Here is a 26,810-nt window from a genome sequence, read left to right as displayed (position 1 = left end):
ATTATGAGGAAACCTTTTCTCCGGTTGCTATGCTTAAATCCATTAGGATTCTGCTCTCCATTGCTGCAGTGCTAGGTTATGAAATTTGGCAAATGGATGTCAAGACTGCCTTTCTTAACGGGCATCTTGAAGAAAACATCTACATGCAACAATCAGATGGATTTATACAAAAAGGCCAAGAACACATGGTATATAAGTTGCAGAGATCCATTTATGGATTGAAGCAAGCATCCCGGTCATGGAACATCCGATTTGATCAAGCGATAAAATCGTTTAGATTCATTCAGAACATTGATGAACCATGTGTGTACAAGAAAATTCAAGAAAAATCTGTAGCCTTCCTAATTCTTTATGTAGACGATATTCTCCTAATTGGAAACGATATAGGAGTGTTGACTACAATAAAGAGTTGGTTAGCAAAACAATTTGATATGAAAGACCTGGGAGAGGCAAGTTATATTCTTGGTATCAAGTTAGTATGAAACCGGAAGAATAAAACTTTAGCCTTGTCTCAAGCGGTCTATATCGATAAGATATTGGCTAGATTTAGCATGGAAAATTCCAAGACTGGTTTATTACCATTCAGACATGGAATTACATTCTCTAAGGATCAATCACCTAAAACATCTGAAGAGATAGAGAGAATGAGACGAGTTCCCTATGCAGAAACTGTGGGAAGTCTTATGTATGCCATGCTTTGCACTAGGCCAGACATCTGTTTTGCAGTAGGGATGGTTAGTAGATATCAATCTAATCCTGGACCTGAACACTGGACTGCGGTCAAGCATATAATGAAGTATCTGAAAAGAACTAAAAATTATATGCTTGTGTATTCTGGTGATGAACTCATTCCAATGGGTTATACTGATTCTGACTTTATGTCAGATAAAGATTCCAGAAAATCAACTTCCGGCTATGTGTTTACATTGGGAAGTGGAGCTATTAGTTGGAGGAGTGTGAAACAATCTTGTATCGTAGACTTCACAACTGAAGCTGAATATGTGGCTGCATCCGAAGCTGCAAAAGAAGCTGTATGACTCTGCAAGTTCCTACAAGATCTTGAGGTGGTACCTGCTGTAACTGCACCCTTGAAACTATTTTGCGATAATAGTGGTGCGGTAGCTCAATCTAAGGAACCAAGGAACCACAAGAAACAAAAACATATTGAGAGGAAGTATCATCTTATAAGGGATATAGTGCAGAGAGGTGATGTGGAGGTTACTCAGATTGCGTCACAGCAAAACTTGGCAGATCCTTTTACTAAGGCCATACTTGGGAAACCTTTTAACTTGCACTTAGAATCCATGGGCATGCGTGAAATGCCAAATATGCTTTGAGAGCTAGTGGGAGATTGTTGGGAAAATATGCTATTTGGATTAAAGTCCATTTAATCATATTATATGTATTTATGTGATCACCATGTGGATTCACAGAAGACATAAATACAAGTTATCTTATGATTAAATAAATTTAGTTCGCAGTTGATAAATAAAGTTGGGCACTTTATTTAGGTATAGACTGTAATAAATTCATTGAATGATTTGTCTTAATCATGTATGAATTTATTGATGTAGTACGACTACATTGAACAGGATCACATGTGAGATTTAATTAACTTTGTAATAACTGTCAGACTTATTAAATCTCATAGGCATTGATTTTACTGTAATCTTAATCTTGAGTTAATTATGATTTTATGATTGTAATTGTTATTCCATTTGAGTTACCAATGGGCATGACACGTACTTGTAGTCTAGATTACCCGGTATCTTGGTGGGAGCAATTATGAGTATTGGAGTTATGGATTAACAATATAGAATTTGTACAACACATCTCTTGATGGGTTTTCGGCACTTGATCATAGAATTCTCTGGCCAGAGTGTGTCAACATATTTAGTATGTTGAAAATGATCATTAGAGAAAACCAGTAAGTATCAAGGAACAAGATGTGATTAAATTGATTGGATAGTTGAGATATCGATTTAATTAATGATGTGGTATAAAAGATTGTGCAGTAAAGAAATTAATGTGGCTTGGGACGAATTATTATTCGAGCATATAATTATGGAGGTCAATTCCAATCTTTTAGTGGAGTATATTTGGAATTAAATAATTAGGCTAGTTTAATTACAGGCCTAATTGTTATAACCACTATTGTATGTTCCCAAATGATTCCCGGGTTAGCTCATTTAATTGACTGCACCACTACTGGACTAATAAGCAAGATAACTAGTTATTTTGGTAAAAAGCCTAAATATATCATTTAGTGGGAGGCTCCATTTAATTAGCTTATGTGTAAGGGGCCTTATGTTATTTTACATGGTGGGTCTCCTATTAAATGAAAAGTAACGTGAGTTTTATTTTGGGCATTATTTGGAGCCTAGGGTTTTCACTAAAGGGAGATATATAAGGCTTATTTTCTCAAAAGAAAAAGTGTGAAGCCACTTTATACAAATCGGAGAATAAGATTTTTCTCTATATTGTTGAGAGAAAAATTTTCTCGTGCTAGTTGCTTTGGTAGTGATAAAGGCGCCCACACGTCAAGTGCAGATCGAACCTGAGTCATAACCTAGAAGATCATTGGTGACAGTTCGTGATCTAACAAGCGTGGTGGTGACGGATCGTGATCTAACAGGAGTGGTGATGGCGGATCGTGATCTAGGAGCCTAAATCACTTCAGCGGAAAAAGCCAACTCGGATTTTCAAGGTACGATTTCTAGATTACAAATTCCTATATATTATATGAAAGAGGTCATTAAAAGGTTTTATAAAAATTTAAAAACCTAATTTTTCCCCAACAAAAACACCTCTTCCTAATATCTCTCATACACGTTACGGGTGGTTTACTAAAATTAAGGGGATAACGTCTCATAACTTCCTCTTTTATTTAAACATGTCATCTTGATGGGAGATGACTAACAGTCACGTTTTTTCAAGAAAAATATTGAGGGTCCCTGGTCTAACAACAGAGCCTGTGTATACCATCTATTCTCAGGAATTAAGTGTTGGATAGACTAGAAAATTCTGAATACAAAGCATCGCTTGTTTTCGTTGGTTTTGTTTGCATTCCAAGACAAAGGTTGTGTACAATTGAATCTGATAACTATGGCAGGAGGAAAGTTTTCTAACTTGCGCATGATGAATATGATCTTATATAGAAACCTACTCCTATAAATAATCGGGTTGAAATATATTTCTGATACATATTTTTGGAGATTAAAACGAGCCCATCTAGGGCTCGAAATAATACCCTCAAGCATTTTGAGGCGTGAGTTAACCCTGGTGGGCAACTATGAAAATGAAAATGGCTTAAATCATGTATGTCATGTAACCAAGAACCTTCCTTTCTTCATTCGACAAAGGGTGTTAAAAGAATAATCTTCCACGGGCCAAAAATTGATTTTGGATTCAGTTTTTGAGGTTGAGACAACTTTCAACTCTTGAACTATTGAGTATAACTTAGGTTCATGGATTTCTACAATATAAAAGTAACAAAATGAATGTTTTGAATAATTTGTTTAAAGAATTTTACAGTCTGAGTAATTGGTCAAATCCCTTGTGACTAAAGGAAAATTTACTCAAGAGTAAAATTGAAAAATCTCAGTTTTCATTTTATAAATAAAAAAATTAAATTAAATACAACTTATTAGATGGAGGAAAATGCATCTTTTTGTGATTATCTTTTTTCTTCTGCTATGCGTACATTTATATCATTTTATTTTAATTATTTATATATTTTTATCAGCACAAAAATGATATCAACACTTAGGTTCCGTTTGATATAATTTTTTATGTAGAGCTTATTTATGTAGAGTTTTTGTTAGTAAAGCTTTTATAAATAGAGTTTTTACCCAAAAACATTTAGTTGTTTGGTTGTCAATAAGAGTTTTTATTAAAAATTTATGAAATTACTTTAATAGACAAGTTTTTTAAAGTTACGTTATGAAATAATAAAATAAAATTATCAAATAAGTAGATGATGTTTTAGATATTTTAATATAAAAAAAAAACACTTCAATCTTTACTCCCAAAAACCCAAAATTTGATCAGCTTTTGCTAGTAGAGGCAAAATACCTTATTTAAGTTTCAAAATCTCTATTAGAAAAACAACCAAATAACAACAAAAATTATTATAAGAACTTATGTCTATTAAATAAGCGACACTTAATCTTGATCCAGATTTTATTTAGTAATTAATAGACCACGATATCTGCTTTGATAACGAGTGAAATCTGTTACTTTGATACGTAATACAAACTGGACAAAATTAAAAAGAAAAAGAAAGAAGGTGAAAATGACTTAAATCATGCACTTCTTTTTGCAGGCAACAATAGACCTTGTCATCTGAGCTCCAGAGCTCTATAAATTCGAAATGTTCTACGTCAAACTGATCAAGTAACTCACTCAAATAGCTCTCTGAAAGATAACAGAATGAATACTCCTTTTGTCACGGCAATTTCCTTCCTACTCCTTGCCTTTGCCGCAAAGCCTCTAGTGGGACGCCCAGATCCTTTGCTTGATATCAATGGTAACGAGGTCGAAGCAACCCGAGACTACTATGTGGTCTCAGCAATCCGAGGAGCAGGCGGCGGTGGCCTCAGCCTCTTCAAGGGCAGAAATGGTCTCTGCCCATTTGATGTCATCCAAGAAAGCTCCGATTTACAGAAAGGGACCCCATTAAGATTCGCAACTTATAAGAACACCAGTATTATCCATGAAAACATGGATCTGACCATGAAATTCTCGGCACAGACTCGCTGCAATGAACCAACAGTATGGAAAGTTGACGACCATGATGAACCGAGAGGGAAATGGTTTATAACAACCGGTGGAGTTGAAGGAAACCCTGGACCTCAAACCTTGAAAAACTGGTTTAAGTTTCAGAGATCCGTAACATTTCCAGATGAGTGACTTATATTGAAGATGCCCCACGTCGGTTGAGATTGGCTATTGTGCTAATAATATAAACTTTTGAGGCAAATTGTCAACTTTTGACCAAACTTTAAATACGAGTTAAGCTCATGACTTTTTAAATCTTTATTAAGGGCTGGTTAAATTTTAAATTTTAGTATATATGTTTGTGTGATTGTTGGTGCATGTGAAGAAGTAAAGTAAAAAAACAAATATTAATATATCAATAATCTTGCTACACATTTAATAGACTAAGTTTCTAGCTCCAATTAAAATGATAAATTACTCTTTCTATAAAGGGTATTTAAATTATTTTTTATAGACATTGATTTAGGGACACATTTAAAAATAAAGTAAAACTCTATTCTTAAATTAAAAAATCATAAATTTAATGGATTTTAAAGAAATTGTCTAATGGACATGTTAAAAGAAAAGGGTAAAACTTAAAGGGTGGTGATATTTTCACCCTTTTTTTCTAAACCCACCCCACTTCTATAATTTTTAAAAGTTTTAAATAATGATGAATTTTATAGAATTAATTAATTGAATCAATCTTAATTTATTTTTTGTGACTTTCTATTATATTTGATTACTAGGATTGTATTGGCCTAAGTTTAAATTGACCATTAGACCCTTAGAAGGTATATCAAAAATTTACTTTAACTTCAATTTTTTTAAAATTTCTTTATAAAATTCAGCATTTCTAAATGATGTTTCAATATTACTTTATCAAGATGCATGATTATAATCTTTAATTAAACTAACATAATATCTTTATGTTATAATACTCATATTAGTTATCAGACTGTTAAATTTATGTTATTTTCATATAGGTATTAAAAATTATTAGATTTCATTAAAAAAAAAAATTAGACTAGAGATTCCAAAATTAGATACCCAAAAAATTATATATAAGATCACATATTTTTATTGGGGTAATATGGTCATTTTATGCCATGTAAAATAATAAAATAAAACTTATATTAAAGCAACTTTAATGGTCAAAGAAAAATAAATTAAAAAAAATTATAAGATGAATTTAATTGATCCATTGTATAAATTTTCTTGTTGATTTTATATTTATTAAAAATAATGTGAACTTGTTGCAAATATTTTATATGAGGGGGTGAGTTTACACAAAAAGTGGGTAGAAATATTCCCTCCCAAACTTAAATTAAAATTTACTAAAATATAATATGATCTTAAATAAATTATCTGAAACTGCCTGGCTAGCTAACAGCTGGGTCCATGAACTAAAAATGTAAGCTTGGAGCAACACTAACTCTTAAGCTAGCTTGCAAAAATATATTTTAAGCCTTTAATTGATTTTTATCTAAGTTTTCTGGCTGACGTGTGGTTACTCTTTTCAGATACATACAAGATTGTTCATTGTCCTTCAGTTTGCAATTCCTGCGTATCTTTGTGCGAGAATGTTGGGGTTTCTCATGAAGATGGTGCTGGACGTTTGGTTCTCAAAGCTGATGATGAGCTCGTGTTTCCTGTTGTTATAATCCCGGCTAAGGAAAGATCAGCTAAATGCGAGTCTTGAATGCCATTGTATTATGTAACTCTCAGCTAGCTAATGGAATTATGGACCGGCCTTCCTGACGCTTATGAAATAAATAAAACTGTCTTTAGCTGGCCTTTGATCCTTTGAACCGAAACTTGTAACAATATTATGCAATAAAAGTTGTGAATTTTGAGTGTTTAATCTAGCTCTTTAAGATCTGGTTATGAATGAGGAGTTCCCCCCCCCTTCTTTTTATACTAAAGCAACCTCAACATGCCATAAAATTTATTTGAAAAAGATAATTGTGATAACCAATTTTTTTTTTTGGTTAATTTGGCATTTTCACATATAAAAACTGCAAAATTAATTAGGCATAAATATAAAAACTGGATTATAACTTACAATGTAAGAATCAAAAGGAAACGATAGATAAATTTCACATCCTTGTGATTGGTATGTGAACACAGGTTCCTAAATAATGACCATTATTTAGTGACCATTTAAAATACAATAATGACAGATTTAGTGGCCATTAAAAATTAAAATAATAAATTGTATTGCATCAAAGAACATAAAATTTACTGGATCCTTAATGCTCTCCTGCGTTGGGACTACAATATCCACCTCAGAAGATAACGATGTTTGTACATTTGAATCCTGCAAATCCATATAAAGATAAATTAAAATTAAATTAATTGTAGAATAATTAACTAAGTAGTTTAATTTTACCTTAATTTTCTTTTTATATTTCTTCCCAACCTTTTCTTTGTAATACCATGAAAAATAAATTGTATTAATCATATATAATTCAAACAAAATCTACATTTCAAATAACTTATTTCTAATAATTTTAAAATATAAATACAATAAATCAAAACTTTCCTCAACATACTAAATTTAATTACCTAGGTAGGTGAAAAAGGTCCAAAATCGTCAAGCACACTGTCAACTAAGGCTGGTCGGCGACGTGAACGGCGTGATAGCGATGTCGGTGATGGGCTGGTCGGCGATGGGCGTGGCGTGACAACAAGTTTCGTGGGTGAGTGACAGCCTGAGAGAAATAGCTCGCAAGTGGGTGAGTGAGAGAGGCAGATCGGGTGAGTGAGAGGGAAGGTGAATGAGAGAGAGACAGAGCAAGCGAGTGAGAGGGACGGGTAAGAATTTTGGAATTTTCAAATTCTTTAGATTTAATTTTAATATTTTTCAATGGTAAAATCTATTTTTAATTTTCAAATTTAAAACTTCGAAACGGCAGAGGAAGCATGCGTTTCTGGCTTCGTTATGGTCTCGTGGTGGCCGAATATCATTGCCCAATAAATCATGATTCTTCGAGAGACCGAGCAACCGCTTGTGAAAACACAATGGTTATTCCTAAAGCCAAGCAACTCTCAGCACGAAAAAGTGTTAAGTGGCCAACAACTCCTAACAACCCTTAGACTAAGTCCAGCACTTACCATACTATGTCCTATATAATTGAAACGTAAATAGATTATTGACAGCAAAACAAAATAATAACTTAATATAAGGACGTGTAACAATGTACATTTTTTATATTCATGTGCATGTCTAATGCTTTATTTATATAAGATTAAAATTCTCTTTTCATCTGGGTTTTTATTTGAGCAAATACAATTATTGGTAGTTAACATATAGAAGCACAATTAAAAAGTATATCTTGACCGTGCGCACGTACATGTCGAAAGAATTAAAGAAAAGGAGCTCTGTAGATTCTGTTTGTTTGATAAGAAAATGAATGGAAACTTTATTGATTCAAAGAGAAAATTTGTAAGCTGGATTCTTATTTGTAAGTCTTACTAATGAATTGAGAGTACATTGATAATTATAGCTGTGTGTGGAAACATCTACTGCAACAAACTCGTGTGCACATTTCCAGCTAACTATAACAACTTTATTCAACTCTTAAGTCTGGAGGGAAATAACAACTTGACTGCTGACTCATCATTATACTGAAAACCCCAGCTGACTTCAACTGCTGACTCAGCATTTATTCTTAACAGAAAGATAATGATAAAAAGTTGCTTCAGAATTCATGGGCACGCACGCACGCTACTTGTAGAACTCCATAACCCATAAATTGTAAAAAAAGCATACAAATCTGATGCCACTAAATCCAGCTTCAGTAGCCAAGGTCGTGAATTCATGCTTTGTTCGCTCCTTTCCTCCCGGATATTGAGTCATCACCAGCACATCAGCTAGGGAATTTATTTTTGAATGAGTGCTAGTCTCAGGCAGTTCTGGAAGTACTGACTCCACAACAATTACCTTTCCATCTTCTGGAATACTTTTGTAGCAATTCTTCAATAACTTCAAGCAATGTTCATCGCTCCAATCGTGCAGTATCCACTACAAAATTTGAAATATTATGAAATTTGTTCAGGGATCGAACACCTAATACCTGCAAATTAAATTCAAATGAAACTTACCTTGATCAAAATGGCGTCGCCATTTGGAACACTTTGAAACATGTCACCCCCTACATGCTTAACACCTGTACTACATACAATTTAGTTTCCTCTGTTAGGATCTAGCGGTATGGGCAGAGAATTCATAAGAGTACTGATATTCGGGAAAAAAATTTAGATAAAATTCTGACAAAAACAACAATAAATCAAACCTGATTTTTTTCAATAAATTGCAAATATGGTAAATCGAGTCTGTTTTGCTGTTTTTTGTCAGTTTTTTCTTGTTTCAACATTTTGTGCTTTTACCCTTTTTTTCTAAATGATAATGTATATTTCTTCATAACAATGACATCAAAAAAAAAAGAAAAAAAGATTGGAATCAATTTTCTAATTAACTTCCTACTTTCTCCAGGATTTATATTGGGATGATTAATTAAAGAAAGCTACTTAAAAGCCACTTGACCAAGTCCCTAACATTATTATAAAGATAATTGAAAGTTCATACCGGGATACTCAGGGAAATGCTGTATAACGTGAGGCAAGTCGAAATTGATGCCCTTAATGTGGGGATACTTGGAAGTAATTGCTTTAAGGGTATTGCCAAGGGAACCGCCAACATCAACCAATTGCTTTATGTGCTCGAAACCCTTGTAAGCCTCAAGGATTTTCTGAAGGACCAAAGTGGTATGGTTGGACATCGCTGTGCTGAAAACTTCATTGAACCTGGGGTCCAATCCTAGGTACTCGAAAGCGTTCGTTCCGTGGACTCGGTCAAATGGAACTCCTCCTTCAATAATAGTTTCTTTCAGTTCGGACCTACATGACCAGTTAATCAATCATCATTTTGAGTTTGGGTTAACTTTGTTAGATACAATGATTAGTGGTTGATAAAAACAAAAATAGTAAAGGGATATATCTATATTATATATATGACGATGTATACGTTTCATACTTTCATAAAATCCCTTAACAGATAAGATGAGTAGAGGATTCATTGCCATAGAAAATTTTATGTTATATCTTAACTCATAACTGTCACATATATCTTTACGAAAACGAGCAAAGAAATGGAAATCAGGGTAATATTATCATACGGGTGGGTTGCTAAATTTTAGCAACGTCACAAATTAGGAGATATGTAGTTTGTAGTACTTTTACATATAGCTAGGTCCTTCTGTTTTTATTTTTATTTTCCTAAAAGATTTTATTTCTAATTCTCTCCAGGCAAGTGATCGTACCACCCCAAGTGAATCTTTTAATTTAGCGAAATTCTACGGATGAAGTTAAGAAATTTTTGTTCTTCTAGGATTTCTATCAGAACTGAAGAAACTACTCAATTAATGCTTTTAATAGAACAAAATACATTTGTCTTTTTCATATATGTTACCCTCATGTCCTCTATAATTAAAAGACAAAAATACCTCCGAAAGAAAACATTTTTCCTCATATCCTCTGTAGCTGGAAGTAATTAAAACACCACCAACAATAGTTTACCCGTTCTTGAATTGATATGACTAGAAGTATATTTAATAATGATTTATAAGTTTGAGAGTGAACCTTCTATATTTTATCGCTCACTTATATGAACACGTTTGTTTTTCTTTTTCGATGACCTGAATTTAGAAATAAGTTGAGTATGAAGTCGATTATGATTTAAGACTTGGAAGAAATGCATGATTGGATCTGAAGGCGTAGAAAGAGAAATTGTATTATAACCCCATGTAGTTTTACCCTAACTTAAAAAAAGAAAAATTCAGAGGATTAAAATGATTGAGTGGACAAACCAGCTGTCGAGAAAGGCCTTGTCCTGAATTAAGGCCAATACAGGGCCTAATGAGACACCATCTTGATTAGGCACAAAGTATTTGGAAACATCATTCAAACCGTATAGCCTGTGAGAACCATCGACATCATCAAGTGAGCATTCAACAATGCCATAGCTAGCCAGAAGCCCGAGTATCCGGTCCAGCATCGTGGGTGCGTCTTTGTTCTTCGTGGCGGGCAACTGAGCGGCAATCTCTGAAGCTGAGAGCTTTGCTCCAGGACCAGCTTTGGCTATGATCTCGAAAAGTCCCAGATTAATTACTGCTTTCATGGTCATGTGGAGCACTGAACCCAACGCCACTTCAAAGGCATATGCAAAGTTTTCGTCTCTCGCTTCATTAGCCATATTTTCTTGAATTTCCTTATCTGTTTTCCTTCAGAAACAATGCATTTATAGTGGAGTGAAGAGTTATTGTGTGTCCAAAATTTTAGGTTGTAAAATCTGACCCGGAATTTTTCGATAGTGCAAGTTAGACTAAATGACAGAAATTAAATTATGATTATAACTTTTTCAAAGATTAAAGTATGGAAGCTTGGCAACTCTAAAAAAATTATATTACTAGGGATAAAAACTTTTTTTAATTTGCACAAATTGAAATGACATATTGCATTATTCTAACATATCTCATATTTTTTTTTTATTTTGCCTGACTTTAAAAAATCTGAAGTACCAACCTCTTGGAAAATGTATTCAATAGTTTTTTATAGCAATGTATTGGAAGTAATTTAATAGATCAAACATTTCAAATGACATCCTATTATCAAATAAGAGGAATTCTAAAATATATCGGAGATATTATGTCAGTTATACAATAAGTCAATAATATTATGGAATGTGTGCATTTATAAATATATCGGAGGTATTTCTCACCTAGTCTTTTTTAGTATTCTGAATTTAGTGAAAAAAGGCAGCTTAATTATAAATAAAGTGAAACATGCTGGCTTAATTGTTAACATTAAAATTTAAAATTCAATATTGACCACTTATTTCATTAAAAGAGACTAAAAGAGAGAGAGAGAGAGAGAGAGAAAATATTCTTGTCCAAAAGAAAAAATAAAATAAAGAAAAGCAAACGAATACTCCGCTTTCGTCGAAATTTTCAAATATCAATTTTTATGACTTTAGGCCACATTTATCATGTAAAATTGGATTGTATTAATTATTAGGATAAGATTGAATTAGATTACTTGGATTAAGTTGGATTATATTATATTGTCTTATGTTTGGTGTAGTACTAGATTGAACTATGTTAAATTATATCTAAATGATATTAAATAACATTTAAGTTGATATTTGAATATGAACATCAATTATTCATGAAATTTTATAACAATAAGTAAACGAATTTAAACAGTAATTAATTAGAAAATTAAGTATATTGTAAATAAGTTATTAGGTAGTCATAATATAGTAAACAAATGAAAAAGAAATAAAACAATTTAAATATTTAATTAATTTTTATCAAATATTTAAAAAAATTTATATAAAATCAATTAATTATGGTATTTTTAATTTTCATGATTATTTTTAATAGGATATTAGTGATTAATAAATTTTATACAATCAATAATGCAATAAGTTATTAAATGGTTAATTTATAAATTATTAAATATACAAGTAATGAAAATTTAATCTCAAGAGTTATTAGAAGTAAAATTGTCAATTTAATTAGATCATAGATAATAAATAAAAATCTTAAGTAAATCATAAAAAAATTAATTGATAAATTAATATTAACATATAATTTTTCTTTAATTTTATCTCAACTAAACAAATATATAAATTAGGATTATTAATCCGATAATTTTAAGATTAAATTCAAATTTAATCTCCCTTAATCCAATTTAAGTAAATTTATCAAATATAAAATAAATATTTAATTTTAAAATTAGTTCAACTCAATACTTAATATTGACATCCAAACATGGTGTCAATTGCCAAGGCAACTTACAAAGAGTTGTAACCAAAAGCATTTATGAAGCCTTTTTTTTCTTTTTAATTTTCTGGTTCATATATATATATAATCTTTCTGCTAATGAAGCGCCTGCAAATCAGAGAAGTTAATTTTTTTAATTTATTTTTCGACGCCGGCCCCACCCCTGAATCATATCGTTTTAATTCACGTTATTCTTTGAAAGATCGTGATTCCAGATGAATGAGGCTTTTAATTCACGTTATTCTTTGAAAGATCGTGATTCCAGATGAATGAGGCATTTTATTCGGGGGCAGCTACAGTAGATGCATGTATGTGATACATGCAAGCAATACAAAAAGGCAAAAAGCAGAGCAATGGTTTGGCCGCCACTTCTTGAATAAATTAAATAATAATAAAAATAATAAAATTTAATTATAAGAAATAAAGTAATAATAAAATATTCATTATTTTAATATTAAAGAACAAGACAAAAAAATAATTTTTATAATAATAAAAAAAAGTTTCAAGTTTAACAAAATATTCATTATTTCATATTTCAGGTTTATTGCCCTAAGTTTTAAGTTCACTGATTTCAAGTTTATTAATTTTGCTATCACGTTAATGGTCATAATTTCATGTTTATTGGTCTATTAATTATATAATTTTTTAGGTTGCAAGTTAATGATTCGATATTTCATGTTCATTGCCCTAAGTTTCAAGTTCATTAATTTAATCATTTTTATGGTTGCAAGTTAATGATCTCATATTTCAGGTTTATTGCCTTAAATTTTAAGTTCACTGGTTTCAAGTTTATTGGTTTAGATATCACGTTAATAGTCATGATTTCATATTTATTGATCCATTAATTATATAATTTTTTAGGTTGCAAGTTAATGATCACATGTTTCATATTTATTGCCCTAAGTTTCAAGTTCACTGGTTTCAAGTTTATTGGTTTAGATATCACGTTAATGGTCATGATTTTATGTTTATTGATCCATTAATTATATAATTTTTTAAGTTGCAAGTTAATGATCACATGTTTCATGTTCATTGCCCTAAGTTTCAAATTCATTAATTTAATCATTTTTATGGTTGCTAGTTAATGATCTCATATTTCAAGTTTATTGCCTTAAGTTTCAAGTTCACTGGTTTCAAGTTTATTGGTTTAGATATCACGTTAATGGTCATGATTTCATGTTTATTGATCCATTAATTATATAATTTTTTAAGTTGCAAGTTAATGATCACATGTTTCATGTTCATTGCCCTAAGTTTCAAATTCATTAATTTAATCATTTTTATGGTTGCTAGTTAATGATCTCATATTTCAAGTTTATTGCCTTAAGTTTCAAGTTCACTGGTTTCAAGTTTATTGGTTTAGATAACACGTTAATGGTCATGATTTCATGTTTATTGGTCCATTAATTATATAATTTTTTAAGTTGCAAGTTAATGATCACATGTTTCATGTTCATTGCCCTAAGTTTTAAGTTCATTAATTTAATCATTTTTATGGTTGTAAGTTAATGATATCATATTTCAAGTTTATTGCCTTAAGTTCCAACTTCACTGGTTTCGAGTTTATTAGTTTATGTATCACGTTAATGGTCATAATTTCATGTTTATTGGTCCATTAATTATATAATTTTTTATGTTGCAAGTTAATGATCACATGTTTCATGTTCATTGCCCTAAGTTTCAGGTTCCTTCTGTTTCAAGTTTAATGGTCCCGGTATCAAGTTAATGGTGCTGATCTCATGTTTATTGGTCCAATAACTGTATGATTTCCATAGTGCAAGTTAATGATCACATATCCGAAGTAAATGATTTAATGTTCATTTAGTTTCCTTTGCTTCCGCTGAATAACAAATATTGTGTTTTAGGTCAAGATGAACCGATTAAATAGCATAAAAAATGGTTTGCAATCAATGTGCGTGATTAATTATGCCAGCAGTTGCAGCTACTAATGGCCTTGCTGGTAATGCTTATTTTGGGGATTTTAGTTGCTGCTGCTGTTGGCATAAGCAGCTAGCAACTACAGCTGCAGCTGGACCAGCAAGAGCAGCAGCCACTAGCTGCAGAACCAGCAACAACAGTAGCCACCCGTTGGTGCTTATGCAGGCAGCATCTGCTCCAAAAGCAGCCAGCAGTTGTTTCTGCATAACCAGCAGCCCGCAGCTGTTGCTGCGTATGCAGCAGTTGTTGCTGTTTATGCAGCAGCTGTTGCTACTTATGAGCAGCAACAACACCAGCAGTAGATGCTGCTGCTTATAGCTGCCAGCAGCTGCTGCTTATGCAGCAAAAGGTGCCTGCAGAACCAGCAACAACAAACAGCTACCAACTGCTGCTTTTGTAGGCACCAGCTGCTGCTGGAATGCTAGCAGCTACAGTAACAACACCAGCAGCAGATGCTGCTGCATCTAACTGCCAGCAGCTGCTGCATAAGCAGCAACAGGCAGCTGCAGAACCAGCAATAGCAACAGCTGTTAGCTGCTGCTTTTGCAGGCACCAGCAGCAGCTGTTAGCTGCTACTTTTGCAAGCAGTAGCTGCAGTAACAACACCAGCAGCAGCTGATGCTATATCTAGCTGCCAGCAACTCCTGCTTCATCCAGCTGCCAGCAGCTGCTGCTTATGCAGCAACAGGCAGTTGCAGAACCAGCAACCAGCTGCTACTTTTGCAAGCAGCAGCTGCAGTAACAACACCAGCAGCAGCTGATGCTATATCTAGCTGCCAGCAACTCCTGCTTCATCCAGCTGCCAGCAGCTGCTGCTTATGCAGCAACAGGCAGTTGCAGAACCAGCAACCAGCTGCTGTTTTTGCAGGCACCAGCTGCTGTTGCTGCATAAACAGCAGCAGCTATCAACTGCTGCTTTGCAGGCACCAACTATTGCTGGAATGCCAGCAGTTGTTGCTGCTTATGTAGCAGCTGCAGAAATAACACCAACAGCTGCTGTTGCTGCATCTAGCTGCCAGCAGCTGCTGCTGCATCCAACTGCCAGCAGCTGCTGCTTACGCTGCAACAGCAGCAGCTACCAACTGCTTCTTTTGCATGCACCAGCTGCTGCTGGATAGGCAGCAACTGCAGAAACAACACCTGCAGTAGCTGCTGCTGTATCCAACTGCCAGCAGCTGCTGCTTATGTAGCAATAGCAGCAGCTACCAACTGCTGCTTTTGCAGGCACCAGCTGCTGATGCTGCAGCTGCAGAAACAACACTAGCAGCAGCTGCTGCTGCATCTAACTGCCAGCTGCTGCTGCTGCATCTAGCTGCCAGCAGCTGCTGCTGCATCCAGCTGCCAACAGCTGTTGCATCCAGCTGCCAACAGCTGTTGCTTATGCAGCAACAGGCAGCTGCATAACCAGCAACAGCTGCAGCTGGTTGCTATTGCTATAATAAGCAGCAGCCATGGTGGCATATAAAACAAATTTCCGAACATGTAAAACATACTTCCGAACACGTAAAACAACCATCTAAACATAGAAAACAAATTTCCGAACATATAAAAGAAACTTCCGAACTTGTCAAATAAAATTTCTGAACATATTAAACAACCATCCGAATATATAAAACAATCAATTGAACATATAAAACAAATTTCTGAACATATAAAATAAACTTCAGAACTTGTCAAATAAAATTTCCAAACATATAAAACAATCATCCGAACATAAAACTAACATCCAAACATACATAATGGCATAAAGAAATTAAAACTATTGAGGCGGCGGGGATGGTGGTACTGGAGGTGGAAACGGTTAGGGAATGCCAAAGTGCTCGAACATGAGGCGTTGTCCGGGAAGGAGCTGCTGATGCTGCTCTGACAAATGCCGGTGCTCCTCTAGAACAAGATGCGGAAAGCTAGTCTACTGTACAGAAAGTGTCCTCACCTCGTCCATAAGTTGTTGAAGAGTAACTTCGCCGGAGTCATGTGGATTTGCAGGTGGTACGGTAGATGCAGAAGCATCATGATCAGGTTCACAGGTAGGAGGGTTCTCACGTCTACGCTGACCCCGGAAAGGAAGTGAAAAATCAGGCAGCTGATCAGTAGGAACCATAGAATTCAAAGGACGATCATCACTCGAAGCAAGCATTGTGTACTTAGCTTCAGTATACTTCACCCATGCTCCATTAGGCCACTCAAAGCCTAAGGCACACACAACTTTATCTCCTATACTCCTACAGGGTTTACAAGACGATTCGTTTATGGGCACCCTAAAGTATTTAAGGATTTGCGTGATGAAATTTCCATATGGAAGAGCATGACTGATTAAGTTAGGTATGGAAAGCATGGTGCGTATAATAGTGTATCTGAGGCTAACCGGACGATGCCTGAGGATAGAATCAATCAAAGCAACATCCATGTGGGTAACATCATCTAAGTGGCCTGATCAAGGAAGGACAATATTCTGAATTATACGATGTAAAATACGCGATTGAAGGCATAGACATTGAGCACAGAAATGGATTGTACAGACCTTATCAGAAAGATCAATGCGCCTATAAATGTTTCTAATGGCATCAACATGAACAAAGTTATCAATCGTAGGAACTTTCCTAGCAGAATATATTTCTAACCCGTCTTCGGAGGTTTGTAGGATAGAGTTCAATTCAGTATCATCAAATTCAATCAAAACTCCTCTAACGTTGGTGATTACTCGATTCTCTTTCTCCATGGAAGTATCCATATTCGAGTAAAAAACTTTCACCAAGTCAGGATACACATTCTCATTAATCGTAAGGGCATTATTCCAACCAACTTCCTTCAACAATTGCAACAAATTTCTATTGCTAATACTAAGGCTACGAAGCCAATCAGGCACAATATAGAATGTATCAAGTACCTTACGCGTCATGAATCTTTGGCGAAAACGGGTGGCCAAACGCTTGTCTGCGAAGTGTCTTGATTCGAAATCAGGTTGTTCTATAAGGCCCCCATCCTTCCGTGTCCGTTTGGGTGGTGGAATCGGCTATCATATTTCGCTCTACGTGGCCTTGAAGTCGACATTATGATTTTTCACTGATTTGAAGAGGAATAAACCGATTAGATGGAATATAACGATGTTTAAAAAGGATATGTGGGTTCAATTTCAGCAAACATTTACCGAAGATTCAAATATTGGACCTAGGGTTTACAACCTTGGGGTTTTCGGTTTCGACGGTTAATGATAGCAAGAGCAAATGGTGGGAAATGATTTCTAAGATTGAATATGGGCTATGAACTGATTGTAAATGTGGGATATTTCGATTGAGAGCGTGCGAGAGAGGATTCAGTTTGTGAAGATGAAGATGATCAGTTTCAATGCTTTGAACCCGGCTAACCGTTACAAAATAATAGGGTGACCGTTCATGTTCTAGAAACTATAGTAAGTGAAACCGGCTAGCCTTTTGTTTTTCAAGGCTAGCCGTTTAATGTCCAGAGAGCACCAAAACACAAAACGGCTAGCCTCTAAATTTTACAGGCTAACCGTTTTCGCTTTTGGTGCTCTCCAAAATAAAAAACGGCTAGCCTCTTAAATTTAAGAGGCTAGCCATTTTCCCTCCAGTGAGCACCCATACTCAAACGGCTAGCCTCTTAAATTTAAGAGGCTAGCCGTTTTCCCTCCAGTGAGCACCCATTCTGAAACGGCTAGCCTCTTCCCTTCCAGTGAGCATCAAATCGATAAAGGCTGGCCGTATGAGCTTAAGAGGCTGGCCGTTTTCCCTCCAGTGAGCACACATACACAAACAGCTAGCCTTTATAGGTAATAGGCTAGCCGTTTAAAGGATATAGCCACCAACCTAAGCACCAACCAAATCCCATCATTTAATGAAGACATTGGATGTCAAAGAAACATAACCCATGCAGTACTTTTCTAAGTCTTCAAGTAGGTCCTTTTGATGGTATTGAAATGGTAGAATCTTGAGAAAAGATAACTAGAGAGCATGACAACATCTTCAGATGGGGGAAGCATTTTTGCATGGGTATTAGACCTCAATGATAACCAGTCATCGGAACAAAAAACAAGTGAAGCCGAAGATAACCCATCATATGACAATGGGATGGAAATTTGTGCAAGTGCAAGTACATCATTACCCCCACAAACTAGCGAAAGCAATGAATATTTTGGGGACAAATCTGCTACAATATCATCTGGTCATACGACGTACAATTTGGCTAAAAAAAGTGAACTAATTGAAGTGGGTGTCGGATCCTGTTTTGATACCGTGAATGATGCCCACGTATGGTATAAAAATTATGCTAAGTCGGTTGGATTCTCTGTGAGAAAAGATGAACTCCGTCGTGACAGCAAAAGTGGTGAAGTAGCAAGTCGGCGATGGGTTTGCTCAGGGCAAGGATACAAGCTAAAAAAATGGATGGAGAAAACAGATAGAATTAGGGAACCGAGGGGCATTACTCGTAACGGGTGCAAGGCGGAACTTCGCGTGAACTATGATAAGTTGAAAGGGAAGTACGTGGTAACTAAATTCATTTTTTACCACACTCATCGGTTGGTTGAACCGCACGAGACACAATTTCTTCGTTCGCATAGACTTGTCGACGAAGCTGATTTGGCTCACACAAAGGCATTGCCACAAGTTGGGGTGAAAGTAGGCCAGTTCATGAATTACAAGTCTGATCAAGCAGGAGGGTTCCATCATGTTGGGTATATGGGTAAGGACATGCGGAATATAATAGACCCAGATCACCGTGCACAAATTATTGACATCGACACAGAGGCTGCCATTGCGTACTTATCTGCAAGGGTTGATTATGATGCTGGAGTGTACTTCGAGTATACACTGGATGAGGAAAATCAACTGCAAAACTTGTTCCGGACCGACACTGTTGGTCGGTACGACTGTGAACAATTTGTAGATGTTTTAGCTTTTGATGCAACGTACAAGAAAAATGCATACAACAAAACTTTGGTCGCATTCGTTGGTGTAAATCATCATAAAAGAACAATTGTTTTTGGATTTGCGATACTGATTGACGAAACTGTTGAATTATATGTGTGGCTCCTACAGACTTTCTTATCGGCAATGAAACAAAAAAAACCCATAAGTGTCATAACAGATGGTGATAAAGCTATGTTGAAAGTGATTAAAACGGTTATGTCTAGATGTGTACATCAACTCTGCTGCTGGTATCTTGAGCGAAATGCACAAGCAAATGTGAAGAGAAATGAGTTCACGTCGAAGTTTCGGTAGTTAATGTTGAATCCAATGTCCATGGAGGAGTTTGATCGAGATTGGTTCTCTGTTGTCTATGATCTGGGACTGGAACAAAATCCTTGGGTGGAAAAAATGTATGCAAAGCGTAGAAAATGGGCAGAGGCTTATTTGAAAGGAACCTTTTTTGCCGGAATGCGAACCACACAAAGGTGTGAGAGCTTGAATTCTTACTTGCGTCGCTTTGTTGAGCAGAAGCTAAAACTATATGATTTCATTAGACAAATTCATCGTGCAATGTATTGCATACGGCACAAAGAAGTCCAAGATGAGTATGAGACAAACCACACAGCCCTAGTTCTTACAACACATCTGCAAAGCATTGAAAACACATGCGTCCGAAATATATACAAGGAATGTATTAAAGTGGGTTCGGATTGATATACAATTTCAGAAATATCACTTTATTTTATTTAGTTTAATTATTGCGCTTGGCTCACTTTGAATTTTGATGTAGTTAATATGGATGATAGATGCAGTTGTTGCATGTGTGTTTGGTGGTGTTTTGTCGAATGTTGATGCAACATAGCGGACTTGTTAGGTTTTGTTTATTAGTTATTATGGATTTATAATTTATAATAGATTTTAAAATTATGTGTGTTTGTAAATTGTTTGTGACTATTCCGTATTCCGTATTAGGACTTTTATTATTTTGTTACTAGTTAATACAGGTGAAAATTGTAAAATTCAGAAATTGTATTGCACTGAACCAAATCGAATTTATGAACCAAACCAAACCGAAATGAAATATTTCGGTTTAGTTTGGTTCTAAAACTAGGTTTTGTTCGGTTTTACTTCTTTCAAACCATTTTCGTATTTTTATTATAAAAATAGTTGGTTCGAATTCATTAAACAATTTTAGTGTATCTATTTATTAGTATTTTTATTATACTATCTAATGTAATATATTGAAAAAAATCAAGTAATTAATCGTGTCTGCCTTTAGGGGAAAAAAAATTGTTTCATAAGGCAAACAACTAAAGCGAATAATAATTCTGAGAACTTAAATTTTTTTTCTTAAGAAAATGTGTTCCGAAATATTTTGTGAAACACTTGTTAATCTTGTCACATTTATTTATTTTAAATTATAACCAATGTAAACATTTAACACCCAAATATATACAAAATAAAATGATTCATTCTCCAGTGCAATTGTTTTCCCAAATATCTAATTGACAAATATCTAATTGAATAGAAACTAACGTATAACTAAAAATTGGAAAAGTTATCTGTTGAAATGCGATCATGATTAGGATTTTTGCAGTGTCTGAAATTTCATAAAAAAATTATTTAATAAAAAAGCAAAAGGTGGACAAAGTACTAATCGATTTTTTAATTTAGTTCTTGCTTCTTTAAAACTTGAACTCAAGTGATCAATCAAATAAAGTTGCTTGAAAAACATTTGATTAAATATCCTTGGATTTGTCATCCTGATTATCAAATAGATAAATTTCGATATTGAATTCCAACTTCCCTACATTCAATACTCAAAATTATGGGCCAAATACTATCGCCATGGGATCACAAATCTTGATCAAGGTTTTGAAATTTCTGTCATCCTGGGCGGGGATGGTAAGTATCCAATAAGAAATCCTACTCATTATCCGTTAATTGCAATATTGAATTACTTGCGATGCAAATATGGTAAGAATCATATCTGATCGATTAATAAGAAACAAATTTTTGTACACGTCCAAATCTCTTATAAGAAGTAAATTGGAAAAATCCTTTCTTTTATTTCTTTTTCTTTTTTAATCTTTCATAAAGTGGCCCACTGCAAAGTTTTGAATTACATGGACGTGGAACCGTAATATTTTAAACGCAACTACCTCTAGAATATGCAATTACAATGGGATGAAATTCACCTCGCATATTGAACTAGCCAGTCTATTGAACCATACCTAGAATGAGACAATAAATTTGTACATTGTCATTTTCTCTAACTATCCTAGTATTACTCGAAATTGTTTTTGACGTTCATACATTGACAGGGCAAAACTACGTTGCAATATGGGTTTGGTACCCTTTCTTTTGTCTTTTTTAAGGTCAATTACAATGAATTCCTGTTATTGGTTATAAAAATAAAAAAACTAAATATTTTTAAATTTTCACACATTAGTCCTGCACCTAAAGATTTTCAATTGCATTAATGCTTCTGGAAGCCATGATTTGTTTAGAATTCAAGCACGTATTCTCTTTATACACACAAACACCAGTTAATTAAAAGATTTTTTTTGAATTATTTAAATTATTTTAATTAAAAGAAAACTAAGGAAATATTTAAATTATTTTCAAATAGAGTAATTGTTTAGAATTTTTTTACCCTTCTCTTAGTTAAGTTAATGAAAGATCTCAACCATATGGACGTGTGCTAATAACTATTTAAACTGTTGGGGTAGAGTAATAAATATTAATTTATTTAAGTGTGCAATTAAATTTATTCTTTTTATTTAAGGACAAAAAATCAACCAAAAATAAAAACTCATTGTTCAAACAAATGAAAATTATTTTACAAATTCATAAACTAACACTTTATTATTAGTTAGTAAATTAACATATTTTTACTACATAATTAAATAATTGATAATATGTTAAATAAATCTTATGTTACCAAAAAAAATTAACTACATAGAATATCAAATTAAAATTATTTTCATATTTTGTACATTACATTTACTTGAGATAGTAAAATCTCTTGTGTTGGAATAAAAAAGATTATGGGGTTTGAACCTTGGTCACATGGGTGAGAGGAAATCGGTTGCTGTTATATTAAATTAAAAAAAATCATATTTATACTTATCATTAATTATGTAACTATGTAAAAAACTAGTTAATTTGTTAAATTAATAAGTAAATATATTAATTTAAATAGATATTAATACATGTAAGAGTAAGTCATTTAATTAGAAATCTAGTTCAATAGTGTAATATATATATATATATATATATATATAATATGGACTTTTATGTCATAATTATAAAACTTTTGATTTTTCTTATTTTGTATGAACAAGAGGGGCCTTTAATGTTAATAACCTAAAATCACATCTAAGCTATTATGCAAGTCTTGTGTTGCATCCAACGGTGAATTTGAAAAAGATAAAAAATGGGGCACCAAACCCCAGAGGCAACTAGGGGTGGCAATTTAGTCCGACCTTATTTTTGGTCCGATTGACCCGACCCTAATTTTTAGGGCTTTAAACCGAATTTTTCAAGTTTAGGGTAGGGTTAGGGCCAAAATTTTAAGGCCCGAACAAATTTAGGATAAGGGTCGGGCTTAATACTGACCCGACCCTGAAATACAAGTATGCAACCCAAGAGGGGGGGGGTGAATTGGGATTCTAAAAAATTATTCAATTTATTAAAGAAAATTTTAATGCAATTATAAATCAAATTCAAAGCAATAACAATTAAGATGATCACAATTTAAAAAGATAAGGGAAGAGGGATTCGAACACCGAGATTTTTACGTGGTTCGGCCAACCTCGCCTACGTCCACGCCTCCAAGCTTTCCGGGCTTGAGGATTCCACTAAGCAAGCCTCCAAGGCTTCAAATGCTTACACTTGACTTCCAAGGTGTCAATGGACCTTTACAACAAGAGATTATCCCCAATCTCTTAACCCAAGTGTATCCCAACACTTACAATTACTCAAAGTAAAAGATTACAAATTGTTTTTCTCTCACACAATATTTAAGATTACAAATCAATGCCCAATTTGTGAATAGATGAAGAGAGAATGTGTTTTAAGCTCTATGAAGATTGTATTCTCAAATATTTGCTCAATGGTCGTGTTGTGATCAATCTTTGTTTGAATTTGAATGAGCTTATTTATAGATGCAGCTGAAAACTAGCCGTTATTGACTTTCTGCACACTGTCGGATCACCGTTAGCTAGATGTCGGATCGCCGTTTGACTGGTCAATATGACCGTTGGGCTGATTTTTCAAATTGTCGGATCGCCGTTATCTAGATGTCGGATCGCCGTTTAGGTCCAGAGGCTACTGGTTGATATCGGCGAGCCGTTTATCACACATGTCGGTTCGCCGTTAATGTCCAGAGACTACCCTTCAGTTCTGGTTGATATCGGCGAGCCGTTTTATCAACATATCGGATCGCCGTTTAGGTCCAGAGGCTACTGGTTGATATCGGCGAGCCGTTTATCACAAATGTCGGTGTGCCGTTTTCGTCCAGAGGCTAATCTCCATTTCTGCTTGAAATCGGCGAGCCGTTTACTACAGATGTCGGATCGCCGTTTTCCACAAAAACTGTTGCAGTGAACTATTTTGCAAGATGACTGTTTTGTCTCCAAATCTTTATAAAAATACTTTATGAAACTTGTCAAAATAGATGAAAATTATGTTGAGCTTTTAAAACAATTAATCAATCTTAATCATGTTTGTTATCATCAAAATCAATAAGGAATAATTTATGTCAACAATCTCCCCCTTTTTGATGATGACAAACTTTTCAAGAAAATATTTGTGCAATTTTGCTCCCCCTAAATATGTGCTCCCCCTAAGTGAAATTTTGAAAGACTTGTTAACTCCCTTAAAAAAAATATTCAACTGTTAATCTCAAAATTTTAAACACGAAATTTATGCCAGTAAACTCATGCATGCCAATACTATTTTGCCAAAACCAATTTCGCATTTTGCCAATTGCCAATTTCTCTCCCCCTTCATCATAAAAAAGAAAGAGACGCGATGAATGACTTATGTTTGGAGAAATTTGGGCAGAGTCTCCCCTGAAATATGAGCATTTCCTCAACAACACACAAAGTTTAAAAAGAGAAACACTTCCATATAAATATACCACCATATCAACCAACCTCCATACCAACAAATTCACACTTCCAGAAAGAGCAATATAATCAATATAATACCAAAAACAACTTGAGCATAAATCAAGAGCACATGTCCAACATGAGATATCAGAAGCATAAACACAAAATAAATAACATCATATGCATAAGGCAAATAACATGAAATGAGAAATGTCTGTGCGAATATCATAGGGACAGAGAAAACTAAGATGGAGGCTGTGAAGACGAACTGCCGGGGTCATATCCAAGGTGGCCGAGAATGCGACGCTGTCCTACAATTAACTCCATCTGCTGATCAGAAATTTGCTCCCGAAAGGTTGCAAAATCAGATCGAAGCTGCTGCTGCTGCTGCTGGGACAGGGCATCTACTCGGTCGAGAAGCTGCTGGAAGCGATCCTCAGGAACAGCTGATGCCGCAGGAGGGACGGCAGTCTCGGTAGGCTCGTCATCCTGAGATGCATCTGCTGCTGGTGAAACAGGAGCTGCTGGTGCTGCTGCTCGGCGAGGAACACGCGGTCTAGCCCCAAGACGGAAATCAGGCAGCTCATCCTCGGAGTAGACATCATTCAGCATGCGATCATCCTCGGGTGCAATCAGTGTGGCTTCGTTTTTGGAGGATGTGGTCTTTTCCCATTTCCCACGCTTCTTAAAGAAACCAATGGCAGAAATAATGTCTCGACCGAGCTTACGAGTTTCGAGAAAAACAGGCTCGACGATAGGAACATGAAAGTGGTTTAGGATCCTAGTGATGATGCTGCCATAAGGAAGGGATCGGTTGGAGACTTTAGGAGTGGACAGCATATGACACATAATAGTGTAGGATAGGCTCACATGGCGTCTACGGATGAGAGAGTCTAAAAGACCAATATCAAGCCTAGTGACCTCATCAGTGTGCCCCTGTCTAGGAGTGACCATGTGTTGGAGAATAATGTGAAGTATTCGAATCTGAAAAGGGAGGAGTTGAGACCTAAAGGACAAAGAGCAGATGTCATCGGAAAGATCCCGACGACGACAAATGTTCCGTACACCATCCACATGACGAAAATTACTGAACTCTAGTTCTTTCCTAGAGGTGTACAGATCTAATCCTCCATAAGCGATTCCTAGAATACTACATAATTCGGGTTCATCAAGCTCAATACGAATACCTCCTACAAATGTATGAAGCTCGTCACGACTAGAAGAGGAGAAATCTATGTTTGAATAAAAGACTCGAACAAGATTTTCATAAATAGGTTCATCAACACTTAAAGCTTGATTCCAATGACTAAGCATTTGAGTAATTGAGTGACCACAAACAGAAATATCCGAGAACTCCGAAATGTTAAGAGAAAAAGAGGGAGTTACGGGTTTACCCATAAACTTCTCACGGAATCGCTGAGCAGAGGTAGCATCGGGAAAATGAAGACTTTCGAAGTCTTGAGGAGGAGACCTGGGTGGACTGGAACGGCGTGAAGCAGTGTGCTTGGTTCGAACACGCCTTGGAGGTCGTTCCGCCATGGATGAGAAAAATTGTGAAAATGAAGTTTTAGAGATGAGATAGTGATTTGTGGGTGAAAATGTGGTTGGAAAGACGAAGAAATTTGGGTCAAAGTGAACGAATGAGAGTCGGCTGGTTCTAGGGTTTCAAGATGAGATTTTTCAAAATTTGAAGAAAAAAAAAAGGAATTTGAATCGGTTAAAAGGTGTTAGAGATGATAGAAATGGTTTGTAATGCTTCAATTTGGTGAAAAAAATGACAAGAAAAGTGATGGATTTGAGAGGAGAGAACTGGTGTAGTCGCGGGTTGAAGTGAGAGAGAGAGAGAAAGAGAAGCCGAAATGAGGAGGAAGACGAAGGACTGTTCAATTAACGCGTGATAACGGCGAGCCGTTATAAAGAAAACGGCGAGCCGACAGAGTCCAGAGAGTCCTCAAAACAAATTCATAAAAACGGCGAGCCGTTTATATCAATAACGGCGAGCCGATAGGGTCCAGAGAGTCCACACAAGAAAAATGTAACAGGACGGCGAGCCGATAGACAGATATCGGCGAACCGATAGCTTCCAGAAAGCGTTCCATTGTTTCTGCCCAAAACGGTTAGCCGTTTATTTAAATAACGGCGATCCGTTTTCTACAACCTATGATTTCGCACATGTATTTTGATATTTGGCTACTTATTAATACATTTCAAGATCATTTTATTGA

The 26,810-nt window shown here is 35.0% G+C and overlaps 4 protein-coding genes and 2 long non-coding RNA genes across 6 annotated transcripts; 4 read left to right on the top strand and 2 right to left on the bottom strand.

The window, feature by feature from the left end:
• The first annotated feature begins 4,367 nt into the window (after nucleotides 1-4,367).
• Nucleotides 4,368-6,609, top strand: LOC102606959 (21 kDa seed protein). Its single transcript, XM_052438577.1, has 2 exons — nucleotides 4,368-4,906; nucleotides 6,285-6,609. Exons 1-2 carry the CDS (start codon nucleotides 4,432-4,434, stop codon nucleotides 6,458-6,460), a joined length of 651 nt encoding a protein of 216 aa, XP_052294537.1. The 5' UTR covers nucleotides 4,368-4,431; the 3' UTR covers nucleotides 6,461-6,609.
• Nucleotides 6,610-6,827: 218 nt separating this feature from the next.
• LOC112498262 (uncharacterized) lies at nucleotides 6,828-7,475 on the bottom strand. Its single transcript, XR_003065380.2, has 2 exons — nucleotides 7,327-7,475; nucleotides 6,828-7,078 (listed from the first exon to the last, which is right to left on the bottom strand). It is a non-coding gene; the product is annotated as an uncharacterized LOC112498262 (long non-coding RNA).
• On the top strand, nucleotides 7,442-7,755 carry LOC102621488 (uncharacterized). The gene is made up of 2 exons (XR_370616.4): nucleotides 7,442-7,575; nucleotides 7,677-7,755. It is a non-coding gene; the product is annotated as an uncharacterized LOC102621488 (long non-coding RNA).
• A 435-nt stretch (nucleotides 7,756-8,190) lies between these two features.
• On the bottom strand, nucleotides 8,191-11,043 carry LOC127901524 (caffeic acid 3-O-methyltransferase 1-like). The gene is made up of 4 exons (XM_052439044.1): nucleotides 10,629-11,043; nucleotides 9,350-9,660; nucleotides 8,866-8,930; nucleotides 8,191-8,785 (listed from the first exon to the last, which is right to left on the bottom strand). The coding sequence occupies exons 1-4, from the start codon at nucleotides 11,012-11,014 to the stop codon at nucleotides 8,489-8,491; spliced, it is 1,059 nt and encodes a 352-aa protein (XP_052295004.1). The 5' UTR covers nucleotides 11,015-11,043; the 3' UTR covers nucleotides 8,191-8,488.
• Nucleotides 11,044-14,531: 3,488 nt separating this feature from the next.
• LOC127900670 (uncharacterized) lies at nucleotides 14,532-15,661 on the top strand. Its single transcript, XM_052435859.1, has 4 exons — nucleotides 14,532-14,775; nucleotides 14,828-14,892; nucleotides 14,944-15,072; nucleotides 15,440-15,661. The coding sequence occupies exons 1-4, from the start codon at nucleotides 14,532-14,534 to the stop codon at nucleotides 15,659-15,661; spliced, it is 660 nt and encodes a 219-aa protein (XP_052291819.1).
• A 2,850-nt stretch (nucleotides 15,662-18,511) lies between these two features.
• LOC127900669 (protein FAR1-RELATED SEQUENCE 7-like) lies at nucleotides 18,512-19,780 on the top strand. Its single transcript, XM_052435858.1, has one exon. The coding sequence runs from the start codon at nucleotides 18,512-18,514 to the stop codon at nucleotides 19,778-19,780; it is 1,269 nt and encodes a 422-aa protein (XP_052291818.1).
• Nucleotides 19,781-26,810: the final 7,030 nt, after the last annotated feature.

Source organism: Citrus sinensis, chromosome 3 (assembly GCF_022201045.2).
Source record: "Citrus sinensis cultivar Valencia sweet orange chromosome 3, DVS_A1.0, whole genome shotgun sequence".
Lineage (NCBI taxonomy): Eukaryota > Viridiplantae > Streptophyta > Magnoliopsida > Sapindales > Rutaceae > Citrus > Citrus sinensis.
The sequence above is the reverse complement of the archived record's forward strand: the minus strand, read 5'-3'. Positions and strand labels throughout refer to the sequence as shown.

Bases quoted from the DNA above. Each gene is read 5' to 3' on its own strand.
- LOC102606959 (XM_052438577.1), top strand. From the start codon at position 4,432: ATGAATACTCCTTTTGTCACGGCAATTTCCTTCCTACTCCTTGCCTTT. The intron at 4,907-6,284 runs AGTGACTTATAT...TCTTTTCAGATA, and splicing joins ATCCGTAACATTTCCAGATG to CATACAAGATTGTTCATTGT.
- LOC127901524 (XM_052439044.1), bottom strand. From the start codon at position 11,014: ATGGCTAATGAAGCGAGAGACGAAAACTTTGCATATGCCTTTGAAGTG. The intron at 9,661-10,628 runs GTTTGTCCACTC...CTGGTCATGTAG, and splicing joins AAGGCCTTTCTCGACAGCTG to GTCCGAACTGAAAGAAACTA. The intron at 8,931-9,349 runs GTATGAACTTTC...TATGTAGTACAG, and splicing joins GCATTTCCCTGAGTATCCCG to GTGTTAAGCATGTAGGGGGT.
- LOC127900670 (XM_052435859.1), top strand. From the start codon at position 14,532: ATGCCAGCAGTTGCAGCTACTAATGGCCTTGCTGGTAATGCTTATTTT. The intron at 14,893-14,943 runs GTGCCTGCAGAA...CTGCTTTTGTAG, and splicing joins TGCTGCTTATGCAGCAAAAG to GCACCAGCTGCTGCTGGAAT. The intron at 15,073-15,439 runs GTTAGCTGCTGC...CTGCATAAACAG, and splicing joins AACCAGCAATAGCAACAGCT to CAGCAGCTATCAACTGCTGC.
- LOC127900669 (XM_052435858.1), top strand. From the start codon at position 18,512: ATGACAACATCTTCAGATGGGGGAAGCATTTTTGCATGGGTATTAGAC.